At 37.6% G+C, this 14,999-nt stretch overlaps 1 protein-coding gene across 1 annotated transcript in view; it reads left to right on the forward strand.

Annotated features, from left to right (window-relative positions):
• LOC121521752 (CD2-associated protein) overlaps positions 1-14,999 on the forward strand; it is a 52,528-nt gene that overhangs the window by 11,985 nt on the left and 25,544 nt on the right. Inside the window, exons 5-9 of the mRNA XM_041805912.1 lie at positions 1,254-1,307; positions 2,585-2,621; positions 6,740-6,802; positions 12,932-13,082; positions 13,208-13,317. Of these exons, the coding sequence (XP_041661846.1) occupies positions 1,254-1,307; positions 2,585-2,621; positions 6,740-6,802; positions 12,932-13,082; positions 13,208-13,317 (415 nt within the window). The remainder of the gene's footprint in view (positions 1-1,253; positions 1,308-2,584; positions 2,622-6,739; positions 6,803-12,931; positions 13,083-13,207; positions 13,318-14,999) is intronic.

Here is a 14,999-nt window from a genome sequence, read left to right on the forward strand (position 1 = left end):
CACGAGTCCTCCAAATGGGTCCAAGTCCTTGACTCAAGCACTCCAACGCTGGTTTACAGAGAATGGCCAGAAAAGGGAAAATATCCAGTGAGCGCCAGTTGTGTGGATGAAAATACCTTCTTGTTGTCGGAGGTCAGAGGGGAATGGGCAGACTGGTGGTGAAATGTTGATGGGGATGTTTTCTTGGCTCACTCTGGGCCCCTTGGTACCAACTTGGCACGGTTTAAACGCCACAGCCTACCTGAGTATTGCTGTTGAACATGTCCGTCCCTTTATAACCACAGTGTTCCAACTTCTGATGGCTGTTTGCTGCAGGATCATGCACCATGTCACAAAGCTCACATCATCTCAGACTGGTTTCTTGAACATGCCAATGAGTTTACTGTGATGCTACTAGGGATGTAACGATAACCGGTATCACCGTTTCAATTTTTAATTACGGTTAAAACCGTGTTTGATTACCGCACTTTGAAAACTTACGGTGATATTGCTCAATTCCTGGAGAAGCCGCAGCGCTCTGTGGCAGTAATGCGACTTCATGGATACTAGCTGCCGTTAAACACCATAGAAGAAGAAGGAGCAGCGCTCTCTGAGACGCTGGTGTGTGTGCGCAGTTTGAAAAAATGGCGAGAGAGAGAGAGAGCAAGAGAGAGCGAAGGAGGGAGAGAGAGAGAGAGAGCGAAAGAGCGTGAGAGAGAAAGAGCGAGCGAGAGAGAGAGAGAGATTGTACTCAAAGGTACATGAAACAGTGAAAGTGTTCTTTCTGTACCAGTTTTTCTTAGATCTGTAGACTGGATCTAGTCTTGAGCACTGAATGTAAAGAAAAGTATTTTTGGATCTTATCTACAATTTGCACAAAGTGCAGCTACCTCTTATGGCCATAAGGTGCCATCTTTAATGCACATGTGTATGTTTGATGTTAATATTTTAATGTTCTGCCAACAAAGTACATTGTGTGTGTTATTTTATTTTATTTAAAAAAAACTTGGCTAAATGATTTCAGTGTGTGTATAAGTACTTTTTGCACGTTTCAACAATACCGTGATAATAATGACAACCGTGATAATTTTGGTCACAATAACCATTATATGAAATTTTCATATCATTACATCCCTAGATGCTACCATGTCAATATTGACCAGAATCTCTGAGCAGTGTTTCCAACACACCTTGTTGAAACTATGAAGAATTAAGGCAGTTTTTACACATTTAGATAGCTTATTTGATTCCACCTTTCTATCTTCATATTGTAGGCTTCCATATCAAGAGGGTCAATGAAATCATCGCCTAAACAGGAGTCAGAAGAGGTAAGCTGTCAGCTCCCCTTATAAGACTTCCATCCTCATTACCAGCGCCCTGGCCTTTTGTGGATAAGGTTGTATTTGAAAAAGAAAAGGCAGGAAATTGTCCAGGCCATTAGTGTAAGCATGTGTAAGAATGTTTTATTTGATTAGAGACAAGACAGTAAAAGCAAAAAAAATCCAAAAATTTGGTTTACTTCCTCCAAAACTGGTGGTTTAAGCTAAAACATTTTCTTTTTACAATTATCAGTGAAACAAGTGTGAGCCAATAATTTTAAAAAGTTGCTATAAATACTGCCTGCCAAGAGAAATCTTTCTCCAGGTTAGAGAAATCACCTTACTTTACACCTGACACCTTACTTGAATCAACAGTCAATTTGTGAAAAAGGATGCTGTTGCATTCCAGTCTTATAACAAATATTACTGTACTATTAAAGCTTGAATCCGTTATTTTGATGCATCCTCTTAAACTTAGTCACAAGATTGTTTTGTTGTCTCATTAGAATTTTATTTTATTTAACTTTACTCAACGAAAGAGAGAGGCCCAAGGCTGAAATCTATTTGCTACCCTTGTTTAGCCTAACCTTGCAAAGCAGATGGATGCACCCATTTCTGTGTTTCTCACAGAATAATCCATCTTGCAAAGCTCCCGTCTGAACCGTTTGGGCCTGGTTAGAAAGTGACAGGACCAATCAGCGACAAGGGGCAGTATTTTCAGGTGCGGTGGAGTCGTGACGTAAGCAAGCAGCAACAAGAGGCCGGTGTGATGATGGCGGAAGAGATTAGCGTGGTGCTAAAGCGCCAGGTTTATCAGAACTTGACGACATTTCTTCATTAAAAGGAGAACAAAGGACAGCAGTGAGTTGTTTACTTTTCAGAAACAACAAAAGTCATGTACTTACGTGTCTACAGCCACCATGCTTTGCGTTATGCAGTTCTTTATGGAGTTTACTCTTCGGTAGCGGCTACGTCACATGTTTTGTTGCTCTGATTGGCCCGTAAAGATGTGACAGAACGTTCATCCAATCACCCTCCGAGCTTTTTTTTCAAAGCCTCTACCCTTTCCCAAACGCTGTGTATGAGTGGTTTTCCAGATGGATGTGTGAAACAAATCCATCTGGCGTGTCAGGTTATGTTTAGCCCACACTTAGACTGATATCCTTTTTCATGCCTTTTTGGTTTGGCCTCTTAATATTTAGGATAATTGATGAATAAAAGGTGATACATATCATCCACTTTGATGTTGCTGACATTTTTTATCTTTCCTTTTTCCTTCCTGTCAGAAACCGAAGAAACCCCCTCCACCGTCAAAAAACATAGGTAAGGAACACTCCACACACAGAGTCTCATTAATTTCTAACACCTCAGTAGTGGGAGTCAGAAAGTGGGGCATACTTAACATATCTTGCAGTTGTGCTTCAACAAAAGGTATCTTAATATCCAATTCTATCATCTAAGCGTACTCCAGAATTGCATAGGTGCTTAAACAGGTCTGTAAATACAGAATACTTTTTATCACATTTCATGACAACAAATTATGTCATTTAAAATCTATTTGTTTGCAATTATTCTGTGGCGGCAAGGATGACGCAGGAGGTAATGAATTATTCAGGCATAATGGAGTGGTGTGATGAGCAAGAACAAGTTTGTGATGGATAATCAGATTATTTTACACCATAAAGACATAATAACAGCTCAAGCATAAATTTTGGCATAAAAATTAAACAAATACAGAAATTAGGGGTTGTGCCACAGAATGCTCTGGTTGAGGCGAGTTAAAACGAGAGATAGTCTTGTAACCTGGTATTGTTTACCAGGGGAAAAGGGGAATTTACTGTCAGTGTTTAATACAACTCAACAGCCAGAGGACAAAAATGTCTTTATGCTGGCAGTAGAAGTTCCTTAATAAAAGAAAATCTGTATCAGTAAAATTTGGTCTCACCTGGCCAGACCAGGAAAAATCTAAATTATAATTATGCAGTTGGCTCTGTAATACTTGACATACATGAAACCTCATTCTCAATGTAATTCAGCAAGCTGGGTTTGCATTACCAAAGCAGTGGGCAAATAAATTATAAGTGACATAACAGTTTACACTTATCACAGGTAAATTAAAAGAATTACCCTTTAACATGAACCCTTTATGACCTACCCTAGAACAAGTCTGCCAGAGCATATCTTTACATTTTTACATGTAGTAGTGCCATTTTTTTGGAGTATTTGAATTAGCTATACATTAATACAACCCTTAGAACCCAAATTTTAATGATATGTATGTGATATGTCCATAGTAACAAATTAAATTGCTCAAAAGTGCAAAAAAACACAAGAAAAATGAGGAGTTTTTTGAGTTTTTACACGTTTTCCTAAATGCAGAGATGTCATAGCTGTATCCCTCAAAATTAGGATTGTATAAAAGTTGCACAAGATTATTTCAAACCACATAAAAATATTTTGAGTACGTTCATAACTTTATTTTTGAAATACATTCATCTTTACGAACAATTTGCAATAAAGACAGCATTTTTTAGAAGAAATAATCTATTTACAGTTGTGAAATCAAATCTTTAAGTGTGCCAGAAACTTTTGAGCATACATGTGTTTGCAGATGACCATTTTGAAACAATAACAAGTGTGACTTGCAAGAAAACAACACATTTATAGCCCGGATTATATTATATTATATTGTTTTTGATGCTTGCGCTTTATACTGCATTTCTGCAAAAGAAGGAAGGATATTTCTAGAAGGAAACAGTACTCTGGAACACATTGAATGTGTGATATGTTAGTGTTACTCCTCTTGTTTTAAATGCAAAAAGAATTATTGCTCTATCTCATTTGGTTACAATTCTACCCACGGTTGAAAATAGATATGCAAATGGGAGCGCCCGCGATCCCGTAGTTTTTACGCAGGAATGGTAGTGTTTGTTCAGTGTTAATACTAATAAAGTATTTTAGTGTTAGTGGAAAGAACTGTTGGCTGCAGTGGGTGCACAGTCTGTCTTCTTTAGGGATCCAGTTTTTTCTGCGGCATCCTCTCTTGATGTTGAGGCTATTCCCGCTAAGTCTGTAGGTCGTCGAACATTCCCTCAGCTGTGGATCAGACACAGTCGGGACTTCTGTTGTTGTGTGTATTGACTGAAGCAGGTGTAGTTTAACTGGATGTTAGCAGTCACAAGGAAAGATGGTAAAATACACAGATTCCTCCACCAATGCCTTGACATCATAACACCAAGCTCGCAACATCACTGGGCTTTCCTTCTTCCATGGCATGGACCATGTTTTATGTTGTCAGTTATTAAGACTGTCAGAGGAGATGCAGAGATTAACAGGTATATCTCAAAAAGTTAGAATATCATGAAAAAGTTCAATATTTTTTGTCACTCATTTCAGAAAGTGAAACCCATATATTACATAGACTCATTACACACAGAGTGAAATATTTCAAGCCTTTATTCCTTGAAATGTTGATGATTATGGCTTACAGATAATGAAAACCCAAAATTCAGTGTCTCTGAAAGTTAGAATATTGCGAAAAAGTTAAATATTGTAAAGTCATGGTGTCACAGTCAGAAAGTGAAAAGATTCACAATCAACACCCAACATTTACATTTCTATGTTGTTTCTTGGGTGAGGTGGCTGGGAGACTAGGCCAACGATGATGAAAAGTCAGCTGACTAAGAATGTTTGTTTTTCTTATAAAGTCACGAGGTGGTACTTGGGTTAATTGAAGGAAACATAAATTTGCACTTCCACAGGGGTATGGTGAAGCGCCACATGGCCCTTCAGACAAGAATTTTCCAGACACGCGCTCCACATCGAGTGTGATGGGAAGTCTCTCAGAACCTTGAACATTATCAACAGGACTGTAAAATTTCTACAACAATGAAATATCATATTTCAGTGTTGTTTCAGTGCATTATGTAACTTCTGATTTTGTAGAAGTAGTTAAAAACATTTTTGCAATAGACACATCCAGTATTGTTGACTTGTCTGTTTAAGGAAATGCTGTTGATGATGTTTAGGAGCTTGAAGGGTCATCCCATGTTGTAGGGCAGGGATGTCAGACTCAATCACAGCAGGGGCCAGATTGTGAATTTGGGTGTAACCTGAGAGCCTAACAGGTCAAAATTTCCCATAAAGTGCCAAAAAAAAAAGGAAAAAAAAAAAAATCATGAATCATGAACAGTTAAAATGCTGGATAAAATTGTGAGCACAAAATGTCAAAATATGAGATAATATTCAAAATCATGAGTTTAAAAGGCCAAAGATAAGCTAAAATGTGGAATTTTGAATCTAAAAGGTCAGTATTTGGGATTAAAAGTCAAAGTTAGGAGTTGAAAAGGTCAAAATATGAGAAATAAAACAAGATAATGAGTTGAAAAGGTGAAAATATGAGATAAATTTCAAAATCAAGAGTTTTAAAGGTCAAAATATAAGGGAAAACTCTAAATCATCCATTTGAAATGGCAAGTTATAAGAAAAAAATGATAAATTATGGGTTTTAAAGTTCAAGATATGTGTTAACATTTTTAGAGTTTAAATAAAAAAAAATCAGTATTTGGGATTTAAAGTCAAAGTTAGGAGTTGAAAAGGTGAAAATATGAGATAAATTTCAAAATCAAGAGTATTAAAGGTAAAAATATAAGGGAAAACTCTAAATCATCCATTTTAAATGGCAATTTATGAGAAAAAATAAATTATTAGTTTTAAAGTTCAAGATATGTGATAATATTTTTAGATTTTAAATAAAAAAGGTCAGTATTTGGGATTAAAAGTCAAATTTAGGAGTTGAAAAGGTTAAAATATGAGATAAATTTCAAAATCAAGAATTTTAAAGGTCAAAATATAAGATAAAACTCTAAATCATTCATTTTAAATGGCAAGTTATGAGAAAAAAATAAGAAATTATGGGTTTTAAAGTTCAAGATATGAGATAACGTTTTTGGATTTTAAATAAAAAATGTCAATATTTGAAAATGTGAATAAAACCGTGAATCTAAATGGTCAAAGTATGAGATGAAAAGTCAAATTTATGATTTGAAAATGTCAAAGCCAAAATTTTCAGTCATGATTGTGAGGTGCAAAATTGTAAATATGAAATGAAAATACAAATTTCTTTTCCCACATTCCCGACTTTTTATCAAATTATTTAAACATTTTAGTCTTTCTAATTCTTATGACTTAAAAATTTTATTTTCAATCATCAAGTTTACATTTTTATATGGGAGGGAATGTGTAGACCTCATACTAGAGGGTCACATACAACTGTATGACGGGCCAGATCTGGCCCCCGGGCCTTGAGTTTAACACCTCTGTAGGGGAAGATTTCACCACAACCCTATAGAAACACGTTTAAGAGCCAAGGAGAAACTCAAAAATGGTGGGCAGGCTTAAAACTTAGAAACTGGACTGAGCCTATATTCAATTTTTTTCAGCTACCAAGCCTGAGGTTCCAAGCACTGACAGGAAACCTCATCCCATCAGGCTGGAGGACAAAGGTAGGACTCTTCTGTTGACCCTCCTAAAATTATTTAGCATTAAATCATTTCTCTTCTCTTTCTTACTTCTTATTTTTCTCTTATTTATTTAGCACACATAAACAAAACATGGTGCAAGGAGGGAACGAAGCCCAATGGGCTTGTACAAGAGTTCCACCCCTTTCAATAGTCATAAACAATTCATATTTATAAGGCTAACAAATAAACTTTGAAAAGTAAGGAGACAAAGTACTAAAATAATCAATGTTAAATAGAAAAAGGAAAAAAAGAAAGAAGGAGACAAGGTACAGAATAATCATTATCAAGTGGAAGACAATGGAAACAACATAATCATTGTGAATCCAAAAAATAAGGAGACAGGATACATACTGAAAAAAACATCAACGAGGGATTGTCATCATGGAGAAAAAGGCACAGACTAAGATGTGAGGCAATATAGGGGGGAGGAAGTGACGAGATGATTCATGAAAGGAAAAGATGTTTTTTAAGCTGCTTTTTAAAGAGAGAGTGGGAAGATATGGATCTTAATGGGGGAGGTAACCCATTCCATAGCATGGGGCCTTTAACTTGTGAATTGGTAAAATAGAATAATTTATGAAAAGTGGTGCTGATGGAGCATATCTGTTTGAATGTGACATGAATCTTAAAAACCTCTTCTGAATAATACATCATTTCTTCAGATGGTTGGAATATGAAGCTGCCCAGACCATATTGCAGTAGCTCAAATAAGGAAACAAAAAGCTGTAGTATAGGGTTAAATGAGCAGAAGGATGAATTAGAGGACGTACTTTTCTTAATATGCCCATCATCTTCGTGGACCTTTTGCAAATAAGGTCTATGTGCTATGACCAGTTAAGTCTTTCGTCAACTAATATTCCCAAAAATGTAGTAGCGGTGGTCTATAAATACATCCAACTATAATGCTTTTTCTACCGAGTGTAATATCAATGAAAACAGATTCCACAAGCGTCGTGTCAAACTCAGCACTCAAATGCTTTCTAGTGATGAAATTATAAGCATCTGGCACATACAGTGAAACTCCTCCTTCAGTTCTGTTATTTCTGCAGGAATGAATGGAATTATAGTTTGACAAAGGATAAAAACTGAAAATATTGTTGTTTAACCATGTTTCAGAGAAGGCTAAAACTGAGAAGGAGTGTGTCAGAGTTGATAAATAAGTTTTCAGATAATCATAGTTTTTAGACAAACTGCGGATATTCAAGTGAAAAGTTGAAAAACGTCGGTGTCACCCGCATGGGACAGATTGTTGAACTGGCTTTCAGTGAAATATTCACACAACAGTTTTACAGAGTTTCAGTCAATATAACTCATATCAGGATTAAAGAAAGTCTTGTGAATTCCATCATTGTCCGTGTTGAGCTCAAAGGGATTAAGTCTTATGAAAACTGTACTGTACCCTGTTCTCTCTTGTTGCACAGTCCACGTATTGTGTACAGTTCATCAGGACAGGAGAGAGAGAGACATGATTAAAGTCCCTGCTGATCAGGATTAGGGTGCTGGGATGTTGAGTTTGCAGCCCCGCGATCGCTGCGTGGATGACGTCACTTGCGCTGGCTGCAGCTGCTGAAGGTTGGATGTAGACAACGACAGCAATGGCGTGGGAGAACTCGTGGGGTAGATAATAGGGTCGTAATCCCACTGCCAGAAGCTCCACGTCCGGAGTGTAAATACAGTCCTTCACAGTAATATGTCCGGAGTTACACCATTTAGTGTTGACAAAGACGGCAAGACCTCCTCCCCTCTTCTTACCGCTCTGTCTCCCCCGATCCGCTCGGACCAGAGTGAAGCCGGTCTGATCAATAACACTGTCCGGTGTGTTCCCCTGCAACCATGTCTCCGTGAAGCAAAGCTGCACTCCCTGTAGACCCGCTGGCTGTTCATCAAGGCAGTCAGTTCGTCAGTTTTGTTTGCGAGCGACCTCACGTTCCCCATGATGACCGATGGTAGAAAAGGTTTGACTCTCCTGTCCCTCTCTCTCCTCTCTCTGACTTTCAATCCAGCCTTTTTCCCTCGGTGATATCCTTGCCATATCTCCTCTGGGATACGTGCAGCGGGATGTCCTGCCCCATATTTGAAGCGCAGGAGTTCCTCCTGGGTGTACACGAACATTCCAGCTGTGAAAAAAGTCCCGAGTAAAAACATGAAATATCCCCAACTAACCACAACTAAAAGCTGCAGCAGTGCGAACAACTGGACACAGAAATAGTGTAGAATAATTACAGAAGATAGCAAAAAAGGGATAAAAGATAGAAAAGAGGTCGGAGCTGCTGCAATGGGCTGCCGACTCTCTCAGCGCCCGTATGTTTTTGTGTGCGTAAACAACCTGAAAAAGAATCATTCTTGATTCAGATCACTAATGAGCCCATTAATGTGGTTGATGATGTTAAGTACTTAGAAATCGTTCTAGATTCACGTCTGCGATTTGAAAAACAAGTGAGTTATGTTTGCAAAAAAGTGCAATCCAATTTGAGCTGTTTCAGGATCATCAGAATGTATCTTTCATTAAACACAGCCAGGCTTTACATGCATGCTGTGATATTTTCACACCTGTCATACTGCTTAACATCCTGGTCCCAAGCCTCACAAACAACTCTAGAACCAATCATATCCATAAATAACCAGACAATAAAAATCATGGACAAAAAACCTGTCAGATGGCACCACTGTCTTGTCTTAGAGAAACACAATATGCTTAGCTTTGAAAGCTTCATCAACTATTGTAATCTTAAAATGTTTTTTAAATGTTTACATGATTTAGTTCCAGCTTTGTTTGGTGAATTTGTTAGCAGATTTCAGGACTCTGATAGAGTGAGCACACGGGCTTCAGTAAACGGTAATTCCAATGCGCAAAACATCCTTTGGACAATCAGCCTTCTCTGTCACAGGAGCAAAACTCTGGAATGATCTACCAATGGAACTAAGAAATGCAACATAATTTTAAAGGTTTTAACAATGGTATTAAATCATGGCTGAAGGAGCAACAATACTGTTCACACATATAAAACACATGCCTCTTTTCATGTTAATCTGAAGGAGCCATTTCTAATATAGCCTTTTTCATTATTTTATTTTTGGACTTGTATTTTATCTGTCTTGGATATTTTAATTCTGATGTATTTGCTAATGTACTGTGTTTTAGGTATCTCTGTTACTTCGCAATCTTTCCCTATTTTTTTATTTTACAACTCTAATCCTTAAAAGCCTCCCATGGACTGGTGATGAAAATTAGCACTTTGCTATAAACACTTAAAGCAGTACATCTGGGACCTGTGTATGATTAAATATCACAGCATCAACTTTACTGTGTGCCCATGTCAAATAAATGCTAAATAAATAAATAAAACTCTGCAACGCTGAACAACATCACAACAAAACGGTGTAACGTTTTTCATTATGCAGCTGAAGTTTGCAGTGCAAGCACCGCCAGCCTTCAGTCTTCTTTGCAGGTTAATGTCCATGTTTCTGAGCTAAATATTGTCACTCAGTGCTTTGGTTACATTGAAGTACAACCTGAAACTACCTCTTGACAACTTAATTTCCATTTTCTTGATCAAAATGGTGCCAAATCAAACAGATGATATCTGTGCTAAAGTAGTTGGCCGTCTTTTCTTTTTTATGTATTTATTTAACCTCTATTTGACCAGATTAGTCCAACTGAGATCAAAGATCTCTTTTTCAAGGGAGGCCTGGCCAAGAATGGCGGCGACACAATCGAACACATTCAAACTGGCACAGTTCATAATAAACAGCAGCTACAGTTATCATGAATACATTAGCTAAAACAGTGGCATACAGACAGTTTGGTTTCAAGGGTTTTCACTAAAGATTTAAAAACATTTAAAAACATTCAAAGACACTTAACCTTGCAAAGCAGAGCCGTGACGTAAGCAAGCACCAACAAGAGGCCAGTGCAATTATGGCGGAAGAGATTAGCGTGGATGCTGCTAAAGCACCAGTTTTATCCGAACTGACAACATTCTTGGTTAAAAGAAGAACAAAGAACAGCAGTGAGTTGTTTTCTTTTCAAAAATGACAGAAGTCGTGTACTGACATGTCTACACTCGCCATGGTTCACGTTATGCAGTTCTTTATTGAGTTTAGCCTAGGTGGTAGGGGAGCAGGTGCAGCTTGTTAGCAGCTACACCACGTTCTTTTTTGCTCTGATTGGCCTGAAAGATGTGACAGACAGAACATTCAACCAGTCACCCTCAGGTTTTTTTCAAAGGCTCTGCCCTTTCCCAAATGCTGTGTATTCAACGTTTTCCAGATGGATGTGTGTAACAAATCCATCTGGCATGTCAAGTTAGAGACACCAGGTTCTGCAGTTTAAATTCAGTCTGCAGATTTTTCTACACTAAAGGAGCAGAGAACCTAAAAGCCTTCTTTCCCAGCTCAGTTCAGACTTTGGGAACAACAAACTGCACAAAACCAAACAAACCAAGTTGTGCAATCCATCCTACAAGATCAAATGAGAGGAAAGGGACTCAAGAATTTTGCCTAGAATGGCTTTATAAATGAAGACGTACCAATGTCCAAGACGACATGTGCTTTAAGAAGTCCAGATTTCCAGATATTAGAATGTAACCTACAGTGATGAGTAAGAAATCCACACTTGGTGATAAATCCATGATACAGACTACCCAACATATGAACAGTATTGGGTAGGTTACTTTTTAAACTAACTTGTTTGATTACTGTGTTACATACTGAGAAAAGTAATTCGTTACGTTACTGCGTTACCTACTTCTAAAACTAACGCATTAGAGTACTTTTGCGTTACTAAACATTAAAACCCTTTAGCCACTTATTCCACTCTGCAGTTGTAAAAACAACAGATAACAACTGCATGTAAATGTGCAGACTCTAATGCCAATGTACAGCCTGTACTGCAATTTTACAGTCCATAATCTGTATCTCTGCAGCCTGAGAACACCACTTATAGACAAGAAAACCTTTACAGCTCTTTAACACGCTCACAATCTGACAACAAGCTGAGCAGAGGCAGACAGAATCGCTCGAATGCTGTGCATAATAACAGCGCGTAATTGGAACAGCTGCACAGCTGATTGAATGAAAGCAAACAGAGCTTTTAAACTTAGGTTTCACCGTGATGCTGTCATTGTCCCTTTTATCCAAAAATCCATAATAATGTGGATAATTCCACAGTGGCCGGCTGTCGTCTCTGTCATCTCGCTGGTTCAACAAGTGAACAATGCGCGCATAATGGCACAGAATGTTTACTACTTGCCAACGTAGAAGAGGCCAAACAGAGCAGATGCTTCAGGGGGCTTCCTTGTTTTCTTCCCTTCTTTTTGAAGCCACAGAATAGAGAGGAAATTTGGGATTTTTCTTTCAGTAACGATTACTTTTATGAAAATGTAACTAATAACAAGATTACTTGAATTGTAAAACTAACGTGTTACGTTATTCGTTACAACAAAAAAGTTATCTGAGTACTCTAATGGATTACTTTGTAACGCGTTACCCCCAACACTGCATATGAAGACTGTGAGCAGAAGCATTCATGTACAAAACATTGCCATAGTCAAGAACAGGTAAGAAAGTAGACTCAACCAGTCTCTTTTTGACCATAAAAGAGAAACAAGACTGGTTTCTGTAGTAAAAAAAAAAAAAAAAAGTAAAACCTTCAGTTTTTTAGCAACATAAAAACTGAAGGTTTGAAGGCAACATACTGAATGCGCTCCTTAAAAGACGAGTTTTCATCAAGGAAAAACCCTAGATATTCAAAGGAAGATACCAACTCAATTTCTTGACTGTTCTACGTAACAAATTTTTCCAGACAATGTTCTCTTAGCAGCTCTTAGGTTTTATGTTGGAATAAAAACATTATGGAATTGAGGCAATAGTCATTAGGATCAACTCCAGTGGCCACATGTGGCGGGGGGGACTGTGGGTCTAAACTGATAAAAATGTTGATTTGTTTAACCCATTTGCCATTCTGGTTCCAACAACAAAGGGATGTGAATTCAACAGTTTAGCTGACTAATCGCATGCATCACTAGTGACAAACTAAGATGCTTTACAAAAAGGACTGGCCTAACAGTCTTTCCTTTTACAATTCTCCTGCCCTCTCTTTTTCCCTTACAGTTGACAGGCCAACAACAGACCACAAGCCATCAAAGCCTGCAGCACCTGTGGTCCCACCTAAGAAGCCAGTCCCTCCTCCTGGGAAAGGCAGACCAGGGGCTCTTCCACCAAAACGGCCCGACAAGCCTCTCGCTCACTCGCCAAATCTCAAGTTGGTATTTTGTCTCCATTCAGCTTTATCTATAATTAATGTGCAGCTATGTCATGTTGTTTCTGTTATGTGTGTAGTAAATGCTATTTTACCTGCGTCTTCTCAATTTTTATCTAAATCTTCAGGCACAATGGAGAGGTGCCTTCTACACGACCAAAGTCTGACTTTGAGCCAATGTTGCCCACCAAACCAAAAACGATGTCTGGGGACTGGGGGGAGAAGTCTTCAGAGATAGGTATGTAAAGTGTGGTCTGTGGACTTTACCTGTTTTCACATATGCACACCTGAAAGTCAAACATTTGTCTTGGCTGTGTCTAAATCAGTGACACTCAACGTGTGGCTCTTTTGTGATGATTTGTGGCTCTTCTATGTCTTCATTTGAAATATTTTTCCCTAGAAAACCTTAAAAAGGTAAACTTTGACCTCAGAAATTATCCATTGCAAGTTATATTTAACAGTTTGTATCCCGCTCTTATGCAGTTGGCTGATTTTATACCATTTTTGCCTTTTTTCACCAGTTTTTGGCCTTTATTCAGCTTTTTGATATTTGCAATTTTTACAATTTTTTCCCACTACTTGCCCATTTAAGCCTCCTTTTGCCATTGAATGCCCCTTTTTTTAAAGTTTTTTCCACATTTTTGCTACTCTTTGCTGCTTTCTGCCCATTGTAGTCATTTTTCACTATTTTCTGCCATGATTATACCACCTTTTGACTATTTTTTGCCACCTTTAACTCATTTATTTTTTCAAGTTTTGCCACCTTTCCCCCCATTTTCACCATTATTCACCTAGTTTTTGTCATTTTATGTCTATTTTGCCCCTTTTCACCCATTTTTTGCCAATTCGTAGCTGCTTTTTGACCATTTTTGCAACTTTTACTTATTTTTATTGCCACTTCAATGCATTTTTGCCACTTTTCACCACTTAGATTGTGGCTCTTGCAAAGGTATTTTTCAGTGATTTGGCTCACTGGTTGAGCAGGGTTGAGTCACACTGGTCTAAATGTTTTGCCATCCCCATTCATTGACTGGTATCGTGAATTGCTAAGAACTTAGTCTACTTTGTAACTCCAAAGCTTTTTTTCTTATAGCATGTTGAGATTCCAAAAAATATTCATATCAGTGTTATTTTTTAAACCACCAGCACTCTTATTTGGACCTAACAAACCTGACAGATATTCCCAACTTCATATGATATGCAAAGGCCTTAACAGAAAAGAATCGATGGTATCAATAAAGACTGTGATCATTATCAATAAAAATTAATGATCCCGTTCCTGCTGTAAACATACTCCACTCCTTCATATAGGTTCTGCCAGCATTTTCTTCAGTTCATGTTAAATCAGTAAGGATGTTTGTCGTACACGGATGTTAATGTTATATGATAACACTGCAATGTGTCTAATGATGGTAAATGGTCTTGATTATGTATCTCTAAACCTAGAGGGTATTTTTCTCATATTTATCAGCTGATGATAACTTTATAAATACATATTTAAAACAACATTTACGTTTATTTGTACTTAAATTTAAAATCTGTTTAATATGAATGAATTTAAAAGGTTAATCCTGTTTACTAAATATTTGCCAGTGAAAAAAAGATGGTAAATGTAAATCCTTTGCTGTTAATGTGGCTTTAGGAGCACAAGTCTTTTAAAGTAATTTACTGATTGGTCTTTTTTTAATTGTCCCTTCTGTATTGGCTGGTAGATCCAAAACTGACAGTCAGCTGTTGTTGGCTGCATCGTTTCCAAAGCAGCAGCTCTCACAGCTACTCACTTTAAAGTGATTTATTTCTGAAGTAACCGCACAAAATAATCTGTCTCTACAACAGGGCATAGAACTGTGTATTCACTGTATTTTAATGTGTTTCTGCCGCCATGATCATGTGTAACATTTTTATCATCCACGGGTGCAG

The sequence above is a fragment of the Cheilinus undulatus genome, linkage group 14, assembly GCF_018320785.1.
Source record: "Cheilinus undulatus linkage group 14, ASM1832078v1, whole genome shotgun sequence".
In the NCBI taxonomy this organism is placed as follows: Eukaryota; Metazoa; Chordata; class Actinopteri; order Labriformes; family Labridae; genus Cheilinus; species Cheilinus undulatus.